At 35.3% G+C, this 14,957-nt stretch overlaps 1 protein-coding gene across 3 annotated transcripts in view; it reads left to right on the forward strand.

Annotated features, from left to right (window-relative positions):
• LOC139781587 (integrin beta-nu) overlaps positions 1–14,957 on the forward strand; it is a 36,920-nt gene that overhangs the window by 21,597 nt on the left and 366 nt on the right. For all 3 annotated transcript variants that reach the window (XM_071720416.1, XM_071720417.1, XM_071720418.1), the window contains 9 exons: positions 7,472–7,757; positions 9,722–9,886; positions 9,970–10,428; positions 11,294–11,456; positions 11,569–11,729; positions 11,821–11,993; positions 14,269–14,468; positions 14,588–14,700; positions 14,826–14,917. In XM_071720416.1, coding sequence (XP_071576517.1) covers positions 7,472–7,757; positions 9,722–9,886; positions 9,970–10,428; positions 11,294–11,456; positions 11,569–11,729; positions 11,821–11,993; positions 14,269–14,468; positions 14,588–14,700; positions 14,826–14,917 — 1,812 coding nt within the window. The remainder of the gene's footprint in view (positions 1–7,471; positions 7,758–9,721; positions 9,887–9,969; positions 10,429–11,293; positions 11,457–11,568; positions 11,730–11,820; positions 11,994–14,268; positions 14,469–14,587; positions 14,701–14,825; positions 14,918–14,957) is intronic.

A 14,957-nucleotide genomic window follows, 5' to 3' on the forward strand; every position in this document is an offset into this window, starting at 1 on the left:
CTCGAAACGCCGCATGCTCGGTGTCAGCCAGGCAAATTACTTCAATCTGATTTGTTTGAATACCATCTTTTTTCGCTTTCATGCATACTTTCTTTATATGACCTTTTACTTGGCAATAATTACAGATTACCTCTTTCTTATCGCAATTATTTGCTAATGCTTATCCGACCCACATCTATAGCAAGTTTTGTTAATACTCTGACTTTTATTTTCTTTTGTATTAACCTGAGTTTTACGATTTTTATTTGGAAATTTAACCTTACTTTGCTTCTTATTCGTATTTACGCTATTTACGCTCGCTGCGTTGGACTTCTGTAATTGTGCTGCATCCCGCGCCGAAACTTCCATACCGACTGCGATTTCCACTGCCTTGTCCACCGTGAGGTCTCTGCATTCGAGTAAGCGTCCTTGTATTCTCTCCGACCGCAGGCCGAAGACGAATTGGTTCCGCAGCGCCGTGCGCAAGTAGTCCCCGAACTTACAATGAAGCGCCAGCTTCTGGAGGGCCGCCATGTATTCCTGCGCCGTCTCCCCCTCTCCTTGGCGTCGTTGCAGAAATCGGAAATTTTCCGCTATTTCCAAAGGTTCCGGGTTGAAATGATTCTTCATTATAGCCACCAATTCTTCGTATGTCTTTGTAGTCGGTTCCACCGGTGCCAATTTATCACACAATAGGTCGTATGTTTCTGGACCCATGTAATGAAGTAAATAGTCCCTTCTTGGTGGCACCGGCACATTGAACACCCCAAATGCACTTTCCAGTCTTTTCGTCCAACGGTCAAACGTTGTCTTTGACGCATCGAATGACTCAATAGAGAAAACTTGTTGGAACGTAGTGGTTTGCGCCGTATCCGGCATTTTGCACTAACCGTATTTCGTACAGCGCAACAATGTATGTAGGAAGTCCGCAGTACTTGCACTTGGGTTCGTAACGTCCTCGTCGCCACTTCCCGCGGAAAACAGTTAAATATGAACTTTATATGGACCTTAATAAAATCTCCATTTAAATTTTATTTGATTTAAATTAATGCTGAATAACTGCATTAATATGGCTCATATTTGTTCTATATATAAAACTTAATTAAGAATATAAGAAGAAATGCCGATATACATTTCGATTAAAAATCTCGAACATATGAATACATGTCGTATATTCTTAATCGACGTGTATACTCGTACGTATGTTTCGTAGTATACAAAGTATATATACGTACTTCTTACAGTATCATTTCATCATCAAAATATTCGTATTTAATTTGGCTTAATAAGGATTTAATTAGCTAATATATTCAATTTAAATATTAATCTTATTGAAACCATATATGAAATTAATAAGTTGTACATTTTATTCAAATTTCATTAAATTCAAATAAAACTTTTATATGTTCTTAATATGTTGAATTCAAATAAGACCTTTATATGTTCTTAATAAGTTCTAAATCTAATTTAAATTTAATTAAATTCAAATAAGACCTTTATACGTTCTTAATGAGGCTTTTAAGGCACAGCGCGCGCGCACCTGGGGCTGGATCCTTGAATTTATTCGCAAGAAAAACGTATGCGGAAATTCTGCTCTTATAAAAAAGTTGCAAGTTGATTAACTAAAAGCCATGCGATCAACTTGCAACTTTTCTGTAAGAGTAGAATTTGCGCATACCTTTCTCTTGCGAATAAATTAAAAAATCCAGCCCCTGTTGTAGCTTGCCGAAATTTTGCGGTTTCAATCAACAGGCAATGTTTTTCAAACGTTTTGTAATATGTGTTTAAAACTGATTTTCAAATATTTTTCAAACGTTTAAAAAACATTGTCTGCTAATTAGGATAATAATGGGATTAGAGAATATGGTATCAACAGAGAATGAGTTATAAGATAAAAAAAAACGTTTATAAATTACAATTATTGTGTTTATATTGGTTTGCTTTAAATCCAGTGGTACAAAAAGAAGATAAGTAAACTTCTGATAAAATTAACGAAATGCGCAACACTTGCGCAGTAATCGAATACATAAAAACAAATATTAATCGCTAGCAACAAAAAGATTGATGCAGTTGCACAAAATATTAATCACCATAAAAACCAAGAATACAATTTGCTAGCTCAAAAGAATAAAAATAGAGACATTTTTTATATACTTAATCAAACTGAACCCTTATGGAAAAATACACTCAACTTTTGGTGTTAACCGTTAAAAAAACACCATAGAAAAACTCTTAAAGTTGGGTGTGATTTCGGACCAATTGAAGGTTAACCATCATTTGAAGGTTAATCTTCAATTGGCGGTCCGAAATCACACCCAACTTTAAGAGTTTTTCTTCGGATGATGGTTAACCTTCAAGTGATAGTTAACCTTCAATTAATGATTAATCCTTAAAAAATGACGGTATAAACCCTAAAAATATGAACCCTCAAATGAAAGTAACAAATATGGCGTTCCAATGAGAATCTCTTAAGGAGGGTGGTTAGTCAAATCAATTTGATAAGAATTAGTTCAATGGAGAATATTCGTCTATGGGAATCTGTCGTCCATATATGCCAAAGTTGAAGATAATCGTCTGCATGGTTGTCGAGTAATTAATTATTGAAGTTATACTCTTGTCTCTCTCTTATACACGGGCGACACAGCAAAAATGTTACCTAACCTGTAATGTAACTCTCGAAAGCATATTAAAAATGATAATAATTTAGTGAAAATAGGTGCAAATAACTCTTTACATATTTAGGAAAAACTTTCTCGAAGACTGAAATGATTCGTCTTTATAGTTATCAAGAAATTGTAAAAATAAAAAAAACAGGACCACATTTATTATTTCCACATTTCAATGTGGATAATAACGTATTTGGGTTTCAATTGTACAAACAACTCTTTTTAAACCTTAAGAAACAGCAATTAAATGCATTCCACATATTTATTTGCTAAAATTCGTTTATTTCACGCGACGAAAATCTAACCTATATGCTTTCCCCCTGCCGCGCCGCCTACCTCGCACCGAGAACTAACCAACCTCCTTAAGGACTCCGCTCGCTGAACCGGATTCCTCGCCTCGATCCTCTCTCTCGGACGCTAGCTGCCGCAGCTCTCCCTTTCCTGGCGGTGAGCTCTCCCTGGTGATCCGACTCTCGCTCGGTTAGTCTCCAGAACACGCGCCGCAACGATCAATCCGTCAAGAAAGAAATAACGGACTCGACACGTTCGAAGAAACGCAAGCAAGTGCGGCCATGACACCTAACGAGTGAGGAAGGAGGCGGGGGCTCTTTGAGAGTGGCGACTCGCGCGTCGCGCCATCTAATGTGAAACGATCGGGCGTTGTAAAACGCGAAAAGAATTCGAGCGCAATATCTGAACAAATTATTTAATTTTTAATAAGTCCAATTATTAATATTTATTTTCATAATTGAACTTATTTTTTATTTTGATAAATGTAAATACAAATATCTTATTGTATTAATATTTAATATTAATAATTTAATTAGTTGCTTAATTTAACTTCTTGTTTAATAAATGAGCGGATGTAGTACTGAAAATGTACCTATTATATAATATTTTAATTTTCAAAATTGTCAAATTACAAACAGGAATTTTGTTGTGACTTTTACAGTTATAAAGTAACTATTTAATGGAAATGGAAGCCTAAAAAAATTAATATTGTAACGCAATTATTATAATGCTCAAATTATAAAATATTTACATTATCCATGTCTGCCAATACAATATAATTTTTTATTCATATTGCATTCTATATAATGGCAATGTTATTATATATTTGACAGGCAAATCAAAATAGCTTTGAATCGATATCGAAATGATGAAATATCCATGTCTTAACAGAAAATACATAATTTGCCTGTTTTTCGATACATATATATTTAAAATGATTAAAAACTCACATAGCATGCATATCAAAAAGACGTCCCGAAGATATCCCGAGAAGATATCCTATCTCCTAAATATATCTTCGGGATATCTTCTGGACGTCTTTTTGATATGCATGCTATGTGGGAAGCCAATGACCTACATAACTAAAACTGAAATTATAAAATATATGTACGATGTAGACAGTATAAAATAATTAACATAATTAAACATGCAGATTTGTGGTTGATAATGACAAAATTCAATAATAAACCTATAACCTAACAGACTACAACGCAAGACTAACATAACTCGCAGGTTTATTAAAATCATATGAATCACAATTTTTGATTAAATATGAATATATGATGGGTCAATGGGAACACTTTCAATTAAATAAAAATTTAATTTGGGTGTTAATTAAAATTTTATTTGTTTCAAATACAAATAAAATTTGAACTCAGGATGGTTAGATGCTTATTAAATATTAATATGATCCATATATGCGCCTGGAAAAGTTAAATCCAATAGCAAGATCTTATTTAAATTTAATTTCGATCCAAATTTGGAACATATTTAAATTTAATTACTTTTATATTCAATATTTGGTTTTTATTTGAGTTTAATTTCGTTCATATAAATGACTAATATAAACCATATTTAAAACATATTTAACTCTTTTCCGCGGGCCATTAATCCATAAGGATCTTAATCGGGAAAAACTTCTTAACGAAGCATATATGGGACGAAGGCCGGGTCGGATTCGAACCACGGACCTTCGTGTTTCTAATCATTCGCGTAGGCACTGAGCCACGCGTCATCCCCGCGCGAACGCGATAAGTATTTCTAGGTTATATGACTGACTGACTGACTGACAGCGTGCTGTCCGCGCAAACGCACTGAGCGACGAGCGCGCACGTACGCGTATATGCTGTCTCTTTTCAGTGTAGCAACACTGTCATGGAGGGGACCCGGGGGGACGCTCGACATGTTCTCAAATGCCATCTATCGAGGAAAAAAGCAACCGTACGGCGACGACGACAATGACGTATCTTAATTGTAAAATTTACCATTTCAGACTTTGCATCGTAATATCTCCGATCGTAGGGCACGTAGCGGAAAAATAAAAACACTCTTATTTGTAAATCGACCCAAGCTATCGATCAAGCCTACTTAGAACTTGATCCGTTCACTCGTTATTGAGATCTCAAAATCTCGGGTACTCGCAACTCGTGCGTTCGCGTAAAAGAGTCACGGTGCGTCTCGCTCCGCGCGTACTTGGCGCGAGACACTACCGTGTCTCTTGATCGATAAGCCAATCCAGCTGCGTAACGATTATATCGAGATCTCAAAATTTCAGGTACTCGCAACTCGTCGCGTCGCGTAAAGATACACGGTCTCGCTTCGCGTGTACTTGGCGCGAGACACTACTGTGTCTCTTGATCTGTTTTCTACTACGGCTGCGGTCCGATTCACGCTCACAGCGTTGTAAGCATTATTCTGTCTTCGTTGCACAACGAATATCAAACGAAGATAGAGCGATGCTTTCAGCGCTGTGAGCGTGAATCGGACCGCAGCCTACGAAACTGACGATACTAACACCACTAGCGTCGAAAAAGTGAAAAGGACGCTGTGGTGTAAAAGTGAAAGTGACTTTCTGACGTCGATGACGTATCTTAATAAAAATTTACACACTTTGGACTTTGCATCACAAAATCTCCGCTCGTAGGGTACGTAGAGGAAAAATAAAAACACTTTTGTCATATAATTCGACTCCAAGCTATCGATTGAGATTATTCTGAACTCGATCCGTTCAGTCATTTATTGAGATTCAAAATCTCGGGTACTCGCAACTCGTCACGTCGCGTAAAAGAGTCACGGTCGGTCTCGCTCCGCGCGTACTTGGCGCGAGACACTGCCGTGTCTCTTGAAATGTTTTAAAGAAAACAAACATTTATGCTGTTTTCAACACAAAAATTTATTGAAGAAGGTGATTAAAATGATGTCTTCCGACTTCAATACATTTTGCAATGCAATACACAATAAATGATGCTCTTGCCCTTTCTATCTGTTCTGAAGTTATATTCGCACACGCATCCAAAATGCGTTGCCTCATGTTTTCTTGCGTAGTGGGTACATCATTGTAAACAATGTTTTTTAACATTTCCCACAAAAATTTAAAGAATTCAAATCAGGAGAACGTGCAGGCCAAAGGATGTGTTCTCCTCTTCCTATCCAGCGTTCCCGAAACATTTCATGCAAAACTGCACATGCAGCACGTGCATTATGAGTCGGACAACCAACATGTTGATACCACATTTGCAAACGAGTTTCTAATGGCACCTCTTCCAATAACTGTGGTAATTATTGAGACAAAAATTCAGCATATTTCCATTTAATGTACCATCAATAAAGAAAGGACTAATGATTCGATTTTGTATAACACTACACCATATACATTAACGTTCCATGGACGTTGACGTTTTACTTGTCAAAGCCACCTTGGATTTTCAACGGACCAGTAGTGCATGTTTCTTCTATTTACTTGTCCATAGTTAGTGAAAGTCAAACTCGTTTGCAGATGTCGTATCAACATGATGGTTGTCCAGCTCATAATGCACGTGTCGCACGTGCAGTTTTACATACGAAATGTTTCCGGAACGCGCTGGATAGGAAGAAAAGGACACATCCCTGCATGTTCTTCTGATTTGAATCCTTTAAATTTTTTTGTGGGGAATGTTAAAAAACATTGTTTACAATAATGTATCCACGCAGGAGAACATGAGGCAGCACATTTTGGATGCTTGTGCGAATACAACTTCAGAACAGATAGAAAGGGCAAGAGCATTATTTGTGTATCCGGTGTATCGCATTACAAAATGTATTGAAGTCGGAGGACATCATTTTGAACACTTTCTTTACTTACTCTAGGAGTCTCGTGAGTCGAAAGGCTCAAAACAATGTGACACACTACTAGGCGGCCGGTTCTCGCGGGCCGGTCGTCGCACGAGCCCGATTTGCCGTACGGCGCCTCTGCCCGTCGTCGGGATCTCACCGCTTACGACGGCACGGCGTCTAACGGTCGAACATGAGTTTCGCGAGTTCGATGTCGAGACTCGGAATCGTCTGTAGACGACTTAGGTACCTGGCGGGGTGTTGTACTCGGTAGAGCAGTTACCACGCTGCGATCTGTTGAGACTCAGCCCTCGGCTTGGGGATTTGAATCAATAAATTTTTGTGTTGAAAACAGCAAAAATGTTTGATTTTTTAATTTTCTTTAAACATATGTAATTTTCAAGGTCATTTCAAGGTCATTTAAAGGTCATGTTGTCATAGGTTATTGAACTTTTCTCAATATTAGCTATAAAATCACGCAATCAAAAACATGTAGTACCGTTTAAAAAAATTATCTTGATCTTAAAATCTTTGAAAAAAATAACTTTGAAAAAAACTTTTTTTGTCATTGTAATTGCGCCCCCTCGAATGGTGCAATTTTCCCCTTAGACATTTTTTTGTATCATCAAAAACAAATGAGATATTTGAGATGATCGATTTACGTGGACCACCCTGTATGTATATGTATATTTTCATAATTTTATTTGATCACATTGTTTAATTAGAAATTATCCATTGGATCTCTATTATCTCATGGATCTCACATGGTCGATGAAGGATGATAAGGAAACTTTGGTAGGATTAGGCTGGAAGATGGCCAACACCCTCGGTACATTTACCACAAATTTTCGTCTCGGTTTTGGAAGCTATGCTGATAAGCCTCTGATGCCATACATCTTTCCAAAACACGAGGAAAATCCGTGTAAAAGCGAGAACGCCGTCTGCAAGCCGCTGTATTCCTTCTGGCATCATTTAGAACTCACTGACAACATACCAAGATTCATTCATGAAGTATGCCTTCTTTACATAAATTCTATAAATATTTTTATACTAAAGTATTGTTTACCCATACAGCAAAATATATCTGAGATATAGCCAGATATTTTTATGCCTACAATTTTAAGTCAAATCTGAGATATCTTATTTTCAGATATTTACAGAATATCTACAGGACATCATTACTCGATATCACATATCTTTGAAAAAGACATCTCTGCAACATTTGCATTCGAATATATGGCCGATTCATAGTTATAGCTCTTATATTTTATAAAGATCAACTCAAGTTTATTCGTAGCCAATAAAACAATTCTAGAGGACTTGGACGCCGTACCGATTCGTCCCGGCGAAAGCCACACGCCGCGAGGGAACTTAGAAAATCACTCGGACGGCGCCGGAGGTACATAACGACCGCGGCGCGAAAGCAACTCGCCGCGAGGGGACTTAGAAAACTTTTGCTGGGGCTACGCCGGAGGTAACGACCGTGGCGCGAAATCAACATGCCGCGAGGGGACTTATTAGAAAATTTTTGCTCGGGCGAGCGCTAGTAACATGTGCTGCCGCGACGCGGCTCCATGCGCCAGTACCTTCTCGTAAGCAAAAATCCTTACGCACTAGGATAAAAGGCGAGCCTGTGAGATACTTGGCTCTAATATTTTTCGTGATACCTCCGAGATATCATACAGTGCAGAGATGGCAAAATGTAAAATATTGGAATAGTATCGAAGCATAATTTTGAATTTATTGCGAATTCTTATGAAAAGAACTTTTTTTATATTTGAAGAAGGACTCCGAATTGGTGACATAAAAATGAATTTCTTATGAACACTTAAGAATCATTTTAAAAGAGAGAATAAATACGGAAAAAGAATTAATTTCATAAATCGAAAGTTTAAAAAAAAATTCTTTTCTTCTTGCTATTTGGGTTGTATGTAACATATCTGCTTTTAAATGAGGCATAGATATCCGACATACATGCAGAATCAGATGTCATATCTGAGATAAAATAATTATCATGGCTCTTTATAATCTTGGAGATGTCTCTGAGATATTCTCATAATATCTTGCGCAATCAGATATTCCGTCATTCAGATATATTCTAGATATCTTGGTGATATATTTTGGTGTGTGGGTAATAAGTGGAACATATATAGAGATAGTAAAATATAAAATATGACATAAATGAATAAAACAGATAAATATGCAAAAATATATTGAGTAAAATCTGTTTATTGTTGAATTCTTTAATTTAAATCAAAATAATCTTATTAAATATATTTCAGTTTCTCGACATAACTGGCAAAGTTTCGTACATCAAATTTCATGTCGGTCGATCGCTTCCGTGCGAACATGTCACGTTCGGCTATAGTTAACTTGTATATATCTTATCACTCGACACACAAGACATCTTTATGATTTTCCTGGAACAACTTCATATTACGGATGTCTTGTGATGTTTTACGACGAGTCTTTTAGATGATTTAGTCACTTGATAAGGGCCCAAACCAAGGGCCGAAACGTCGTGCGAAATTTGATGTACGAAACTTTGCCAGTTATGTCGAGAAACTGAAATATATTTATTTATCACTGGCGAACTACGAAAGCTGTTTAATCTTATTAAAATTAATTATTAGCGATATGTGAGACCTAGACATTAAATTATTGGAAATTATATAACAAAAATCTCGAATTGTTTTAAATATTATATATGTAAAACCGAGAAATTTTTTTAAGTCGAGAAAGGGCAGAAAGTGTCATTCTTAATAAATATGTGATTTAAGGATATTTTTTATAATACTTTTTATATTATTATTTTAAAATTTATCCTGTATTTGTGTACATACGTTATAAGTAATAACAATTTTATTTTAAAATATATAAACAAATTTTTACGAAAAACTTTCGAAAAAAAGAAGAAATTTGAACGTCCTTCACTATATGTAGGTATATATGAATGACATATACACGAGTTATAGGTAAATTATAGTTCGGTGACCGGTAACGTCGATAATCTGGAGGGTGGTCTCGACGGGGTTGTGCAGGCGATCGTTTGTGATCGACAAGTTGGTTGGGCTCATCAAGCGCGGAAGCTGATGCTAGTAGCGACCGATGGACTCTTGCATTTCGCTGGCGAAGGAAAGGTAAGAGAAAGAAGAGAAGAGGAAAAAAGAAGAGTTTTGAAGTTGTCAAAATGATATAAAATCGAATATTTTCTATGTAATAGCTAGGAGGTGTAGTGGAACGTCAAGACTTTCAGTGTCACATTGATGAACGTGGACAGTATTCCTTGGCGAAGAAATACGATTATCCCTCTCTGGCGGAGGTGTCTCGATTGTTGCATGAGCGCAAAGTCAATTTGATCTTTGCCGTGACGGAAGATCGCCGTCACGAATACGAATTAATCGCCGACTTGCTGAAGCAGCAGGCCAGGGTCGCCACTCTCACACGTAACAGCTCCAACATACTCGAAATCATCGAGAGCGCTTACCACGAGATAGTGAGTAAAGTGGTGTTGCGCGACAATGCGACCGGTCCGTTGCATCTTAGGTACTTCTCCGCGTGTGGAAGCGAGACGAGCGTGGAATCGAATACGTCCGAGTGCGACGGTATACAGGAGGGTCAGGTGTACGAGTTCAAAGTCGTCATATCGACTGACGAGTGTCCGAGAAATGAAAGTCTCTGGGTGAGTTGTGTTTGTATAATGCGAATTACTTTCTAGATCTGATTCTGTTTAATTCCATTAAATAAGAAAATTTAAAAAACACCAAATCTTGTGCAAATTATACATTTCTATATAAAAGAAGGACCTCTTTTGATGACAAAGAATTTTTAATTTATGTTTTAAAAAAATAAATGTATAACATTTTAAAAACATATAGATATTATTCGCGAGGCAAAACTTGGCGTTTTTTTATAATATGACGTTTATACAACTTTTCCGTTACAAAATTAAAAAAAAAGGAGAAATGCAAAGAAAAAGATAATAGTTATTCCTTGTAGCCTTTCAAAGATGAATACGATTTTAGCTTTAGACTTTCTATTGCGTCATAATTTTGGAAAATTTGAAGTAAAATTTGCAGAGAAAGACTATTTTATGAAGGAAAAATTTTATTTAATTGAAAATTGAATTTATTGTCAAAATTTTTAACCCATAAAAAATTCTCGTGAACTTTCTCGCGACGTAGTAGGCGCAATATTTGATCACGGAAATCTTATCAAGCTCAACCTTCACGTTAGATTTCTCCTGAGAATTAAAAGCTGTATATTAGTATACTTTATTTTGAGCAGAATAAAACGTTTCTCTGGCACGTGCATACCGAATTATGTTGAAATATCTCGTTCTTTTACAAATCTATTTTCAAATTTTTAAAAATAAATATAGCAAGTCATTTTCGAGACTAAAATTATATTAAACGTAAGAAATTATTCTTCTCTTTGAGTTTCTTTTATTAAATTGTTTAATCGTTTGTCCGAAGGACGAGGAGATCGATAGTATCAATACGAGATATTTCACATAAATGTCTTATACTCGGCTTATCACGTTTCAGAGACAAACGGTGGTGATTGAGGACGCTTTAGCGTCTGAGGCGTCCGAAGTGCGAATTGAGGTAGAACTTTTGTGCGGTTGTGATTGCAAGAACGTAGAAAGTTCGTACTGCGAGCACGGGGTCAACGAGTGCGGTATATGCAAATGCGACTTTGGCTGGTCTGGTAGGAGCACGTAATATTGTCTTTCTTTTTGCGCATTTTTATCCGGAAGTATATCTTTGTCACGTCTCTGATATACTTGCACATGTTAATCGCGTAAAAGTCTCTTTTACAGGAGATACCTGCGACTGCGATGAGAGTTTCTCGATAGAGAATAGGCTGCAATGCACCAACAGCGAGGAGATTTGCTCAAACAGAGGTGAATGCATTTGCGGTGTTTGCAGCTGCGACAAGGGATACAATGGGCGCTTCTGCGAATGTTCCCCTTGCGACAAAGTACGAAAAGTATTATTAAATAACAAAAAATTAATAAAATTACAAAGAGTTATTGGCATAATTGGTCGATTACAAAAATCGAATTTGATAGACCGACGGGATCGAATGTGGCGGTCGTGGTATATGCGATTGTGGTGTTTGCAACTGCTTGGTTGGATGGAAGGGCAGCGGTTGTCAATGTCTGTCTGGTAACGAACTTTGCATTGCTCCTGGCAGCAAAGAAGTATGCGCCGGTCACGGATACTGTGATTGCGGACAATGCCGGTTCGTATAATAGATAAACATCTCTCTTACGCGTAAAGTGATTTATATAATATTTCAATAGATCTATGTTGAATAACTCGAAAACAAAGTACTCTTGAGAAAAATGTTTTAAACAAAAGTTGATTTTGAGGGTTACGTAAAATCATGACTTTAGTTTAATCTTGACTGACATTTTCAAAGTCATAACATTATCAAAATTATCTACATTTTTTAAATAAAACCATGAAAATTTTGTGACGTAAATCGATTTCCCTAGATATTTTGAATGTAAGTATTAAGGCGATGTTAATCTAGAAATCAATAGTTTATGAGAAAGTTTATATGTTTTATTATTTCATTATACTTATTTATTTCATACTTTGATATACATATAAAATGTATGTGTGAAATGTCTCGCAAAATATTAATTTGCGATGAATTTAATATTTTATACATAAAATAATGACATGACTATATAGGTTAATGTAAAGAAAGTATATAATTGTAATGAAAGAATAATTTATAATTTGCAATATATAATTGCAAATTGTATATTTTTAAAGCATAAACATTATAGTTCTATTATTCACTGTTGCGTATAGAACAGAGCGTATAGAACAGAGATACTACTTTAAAACTTTTAGTTGGAAATTATATATATTTTCTCTTAAATGCAATTTCGTATTTTTTGTGTCAATCGATTTATTTTCTTATTCGGTGCATAAAATTATTAAAATACCGTTGAAAAAGAAATATTTCAAAAATATTTCATATTTTATGTTCAAATATGTCAGAACAAAATGCGAAATGTCTCCGTAAACTCTATCGATGACTTTACTTTTATGTACTTTATATACAAAATACTTTTATAATACAAAATGACTAAATGGGAGAGAGAACCCAATATAAAAAGACCGATTAGCTTTATTTAACAAAATATCATCGATGTTACTTGAAAAAGATGTCATACACTGTTGGAAAATTTTTGTAGTTTTGTTAAAAAAGGTCCTTGTTAAAATTTTCGTTTAAAATAATCAATGTTAATTAAACTTAACAAATTTAAAATGTAAAATTATTAAAATAATTTAAAAAATATGTTAAATAAAATAGTATGAGGACCATCGAAATTAAAATAAGAGAAGTAGAGACTATAAGGGTCAGACGCAGATATCTGTGCGTAATGTCAGAAATAACTGATTTATTGGTCGTTGTGATTTACATTGATCCATCGCAACGACCAATAAATCAGTTATTTCTGACATTACGCACGGAGATCTGCGTCTGACCCTTATAGCTTCTACTTCTCTTAAATATGTTAAAGTAACACAATTTGAACGTATTTATTAAATATGCTAAAATTTACAGAAAAAGAATGTTGATTTTACTCTATAACAGAAGTGGGAATAAAAATTTACAGAAAAAGAGTATTGATTTTATCTTACAATCTTAACTTCAACATAAAAGTTATGTTAATTTGACACATAATTAACCTTAAATTACGATCAGAATTACATTTCCTTTCTGTTGAAATATTTTAACATAATATCGGTGTTACCCCATTTAACACATCCATATTATATTAAATTAACACAAAAATTTGAGTGGACCGTTTGGGACATGTAATTTATGTTATATTTAACACAAATTTTCCAACAGTGTAATTTCTTTTACATCCATCATATTTTTCTAGAGTCAGACTGAAATCGAAAACCGAAACTTTCACGGAAATCTTACAATTAGAAAGGCCATATGTATACGCGTGCGCATATACACTATATACCTTTTCTTTATAAATATCATAATTTAATTACGAAAATAATATTTGCACATATTATCATAATCCTACTATTACAATCCTATTATCACAACCTGTGCTATAGTATAAGTATAGCATAAGTAAATTTCGGTTTTCGGTTTCGGTCGGACTCTATATTTTTCCTCTGAAATTGTATTTCCCACAAATACAATTTTTATAAATATATATATATATATATATATATATATAGAGGAAAGTCCCCTATTATGGGACAGGATCCTAATATGAGATATATTAAGCTAAAAGGCCCTATATAGCCCTCATCTGTTGATCCCACCATGAAAAAACCCCACCATCTCATATTAGGATCCCTATCTCATAATAGGGGAGACTTTCCTCTATATATATATATATATATATAAGAAAATATATAATATTTTATATATATATATATATATAAAAGAAAAAAGTATATTTGAGATATGTTAAAACGATTTAATTTTAGATAGTATGGTTTTATTGAAAAGCGCGTATTTATAGATGCAACGAGACAGCTGCTGATGGTTTATACTATCGAGGTACATATTGCGAATCGTCTGCGAGCGCAGGTGGCAGTGGACTTTGCATCCTCTACAACTCTTGCGTGAACGTCACGGTCGAATATCCGGAGAAAGCGGAAGAACTATGTCAGACCAATACGACTCTTTACAAAACCGAGCGAGTGGACACGGTGGATATAGGTATACGCGCGATTTACGCTTGACGCAACCTACTTGTTCTCTTTTCATATCGACGTCAAATATTTAAGCAGACATTTTACGAGTGTTTTCGAGAAACATTTAAAAGTATCTTTAAGCAGATGACGAGCACTACTGTTTCGTGAGGACGGTACAAGATAGAACTGTCTGCAACATACCTTACATATACGAATTTCAACCGGATAAAACGGTTATTTTGAGAATCGCCGACAAGGTACAGCGCAAATATAATAGACCTATAAATCTAATTATTATTAACTTATAAACTATATATAGTATTTAATCGTAAAATATAATAAAATTTCCCTTATGAATCTCTAATTTTCCTGAATCTTATAGACTTGCCGCACGCTGATGCACGCCGCGTTCATTCCGGGAATCGTCTTCGGCGCCGTATTGCTACTCGGGATTACAGGCTTATTAATATGGAAGTAAGTTACCGCATTCTCACAAAAAACCGTTTAAAATAGT

Source organism: Temnothorax nylanderi, unplaced genomic scaffold (genome assembly GCF_030848795.1).
Source record: "Temnothorax nylanderi isolate EJ_2023f unplaced genomic scaffold, tnyl_v1.0 TNYL_tig0347_pilon, whole genome shotgun sequence".
Taxonomy (NCBI): Eukaryota; Metazoa; Arthropoda; class Insecta; order Hymenoptera; family Formicidae; genus Temnothorax; species Temnothorax nylanderi.